Here is a 3316-nt window from a genome sequence, read left to right on the forward strand (position 1 = left end):
CCTGCTTTTTGACCTGCTTGAGTTCCAGTCCTGACTTCCTTGGTGATGAACAGCAGTATGGAAGTGTAAGCTGAATAAACCCTTTCCTCCCCACCTTGCTTCTTGGTCATGATGTTTGTGCAGGAATAGAAACCCTGACTAAGACAGGAGATGAGATGGCTTCGCTGTTCTAGTCTAGCAAATAGCACAGAGACTCCCACATTGCCTACATCACGGTCAGTGACAGTGGCAGATCCCACCGAGTCACTGTAGTTAAGATAGGCTAGAAAATGTGCCAGTGCAGAGGAACCAAGAACACAGAAAACCATGACTACTGCATACTATTTTCAAACTCACTTTAGTGCAATGAAGTACGTATTAATCCTCAAGATATAACAAGAAGCCTTATAAAAACAAGATGCCCAATAAAAGAACCCGGGGCTGCAGATGCAGCCTAGTGTGGGAGCTCATGTGCAGCAGGTAACACTGCCCAGGGCTCACCCACAACACCAAAAGCTTTCCGCAACTGCGAATACTGACACTAGTGCAGTTACAGAACAGGGGACACAGAGGAGAGGGATGCGCTGCTACCCAAACAGCAGCACCACATGCTAATTCCCAAGTCAGACAGAGTGCTTCTTCTTAGGGCTCAATATGGCAGAAGAAAGGAATAGAACCTGTGGACGTATTTTATACGCAAGCTGCTAATGGGGGAAGATAGCAGACAAGCCATTGAACACTATGACCAAAGGGATGGGTGGGGTTGCTGTAACTCACCTGGAATTCCTTTCAAACACTGGAGAAAACACTTGAAAAAAATTGTCCTTAGCTTCACTTTTAGAAGGAACTGAGTTGTCAAAAGTAGGATCTACACTGTTAAATGCCCGCCTTTTTACTGGATCAGACAACATTTCATAAGCTGAGAAAAAAGAAACATGACACCACCGTGAGGTTACCAGATTCTTTATGAGAAAACAAATACTGGCCTAGGGATGTGGCTCTGTGGAGAGGAGCCTGACCAACATCACAGCAAAACAAGATGGGGGAAAGGAAATAAAAATCTCTTTATGCTAAAAAAGTTCCTTTCATATTTCAGATTTTTAAATTTTGGATGGGAAAGGACTTAATTTAGGTGGTCTACCATTATGTGACATAAAAAGATGTAATTCTTATAAGAATACAAGTGTCAAAACCCTGTTCTCCCCCCCACCACCCCCCTTAGGGCTTTGAACAAATGCCCAAATCACTCCTTCAGGCCATTATAGAACAATTGAAAACATTAACTCTCAGCTATTAACAGGATGGGTCACCTAGAATCCTACCACTTGGGGGCCTGTGGTAGAAATGGCTTTGCAGTTAAGGCCAGAACAGAAGTGTGTTCCAACCAAGTCTAGCTAGAGTGAGTAAGACCCTGCCTTCAAACCAGTACCACCATAGAAGGCACCTGGATCGAGGGAGTGGGAAACTACAAACGTAACTGTTAAGCTTTAAGGTTCCAAAGTCTTCTTGATCATGGTGTAAAGGGTGGGCCATGGAGACAAATCTGAAGGGTGCACATGTGTTTAAAAAGTAGACAGTTCCATGCCCTACAATTACACCACGCCTATACAGTCCCAGCACCAAGCAGGAAGGGACAGAACAAGCTCAAGTTTGAGGTCAGTCTGGGCTACAGACTATCTCAAAAACAACAGTACTACCAGAATATAACATTACATGTATGGAAACACATAGGTAGAACTAGTCATTACTTGTACTGATTTGCAAATGGGGCCATGGCTATGTAAACAGTTATAAATAACTGTGTGATCTACTATTATAAAACAAACTTAACTACTTTTTGCAATGCTGGGGGCTGTACACTTACACATGCCAGACACGTGTCCTATCATTTAAAACCCCTAAGTAAGTAGATCCACAGACAAAAGAGCTCAGAATCTGTACCACCATACAGAACACTCACACCAGGCCTGACAGATCAGGCCTTAAGTCCCAGCTGCCAGGAAGGGAGAGGTAAGATTGGAAACACAAGGCCTGCCTGGACTGCAGTAACTTTAAGCATAGCTGGGCAATTTGGAGAGAGCTGGGTTGTAGTTCAGTGGTAGGGAGGACTGATTCCTAGCACTACAAACACACCGACGTTTGTTTATACGTGCATAGCTATGTATGTATAGATCAACATTTTTATATGATCAGCTACAGGTTAGTCTCGGGTTAAGAATCACCTGGAAGTTGCTCTTATCTTAAAACCAAACCAAACCTGTCTCCTGGGGATACTAATAAAATGCAGACTGCAATCAGTAAATCCAGGAGAGGCCTGAGGTTCTGCATTCCTACAGACTGTTATGTGTGGATTTTAAAAGTCAAGGCAACCTTGCTGTAGTGAAGCTCTGCAGAAACTACTAGAAATAACATGATGTAACTGAAAGGTTTTAAAATGGTAGTTAAGCGAAGTACAGCATGCACAGGACTCAAAACCTCCAAACAATAGGCACCGCTCTCAGAAAGCACAAGTGTGAGGTATTTTCTTACCTTTAGTTATGCAAGTGAAGTAGTCATTGTCTCCTTCTTTGATGGGTTCCCCAGCCGCTTTCCGTTTGTCTGGATGATGTTTCAAGACCATTGCTTTATCTGCAGGATCAATCAGATATCACTGGTTTGAGTGATAATGTTTTAGTAACTTGAAATTTTTCTTACCCATTTTTTTTCAATTTTTTATTGGATATTTTCTTCATTTACATTTCCAATGCTATCCTGAAAGTCTCCTATACCCTCCCCCCACCCTGCTCCCCTACCCACCCACTCCCACTTCTTGGCCCTGGTGTTCCCCTGTACTGGGGCATATAAAGTTTGCAAGACCAAGGGGCCTCTCTTTCCACTGATGGCCGACTAGGCCATCTTCTGATACATACGCAGCTAGAGACATGAGCTCTGGGGGTACTGGCTAGTTCATATTGTTGTTCCACCTATAGGATTGCAGATCCCTTTAGATCCTTGGGTACTTTCTCTAGCTCCTCCATTGGGGCCCTGTGTTCCATCCAACAGTCAGAATGGCTAAGATCAAAAACTCAGGTGACAGCAAATGCTGGCGAGGATGTGGAGAAAGAGGAACACCCCTCCACTGCTGGTGGAATTGCAAGCTTGTACAACCACTCTGGAAATCAGTCTGGTGGTTCCTCAGAAAACTGGACTTAGTACTACCAGAAGATCCAGCAATACCTCTCCTGGGCATATACCCAGAAGGTGTTCCAACTGGTAAGAAGGACACATGTTCCACCATGTTCATAGCAGCCTTATTTATAATAGCCAGAACCTGGAAAGAACCCAGATGTCCCTCAAC

At 43.8% G+C, this 3316-nt stretch overlaps 1 protein-coding gene across 1 annotated transcript in view; it reads right to left on the reverse strand.

Moving 5' to 3' along the window:
* Dnajc2 (DnaJ heat shock protein family (Hsp40) member C2) overlaps nucleotides 1-3316 on the reverse strand; it is a 29781-nt gene that overhangs the window by 17729 nt on the left and 8736 nt on the right. The window contains exons 4-5 of the mRNA XM_029477310.1: nucleotides 2509-2607; nucleotides 757-898 (exon numbers count right to left, since the gene is read on the reverse strand). Coding sequence (XP_029333170.1) covers nucleotides 757-898; nucleotides 2509-2607 — 241 coding nt within the window. The remainder of the gene's footprint in view (nucleotides 1-756; nucleotides 899-2508; nucleotides 2608-3316) is intronic.

This window comes from Mus caroli, chromosome 5 (assembly GCF_900094665.2).
Source record: "Mus caroli chromosome 5, CAROLI_EIJ_v1.1, whole genome shotgun sequence".
Lineage (NCBI taxonomy): Eukaryota > Metazoa > Chordata > Mammalia > Rodentia > Muridae > Mus > Mus caroli.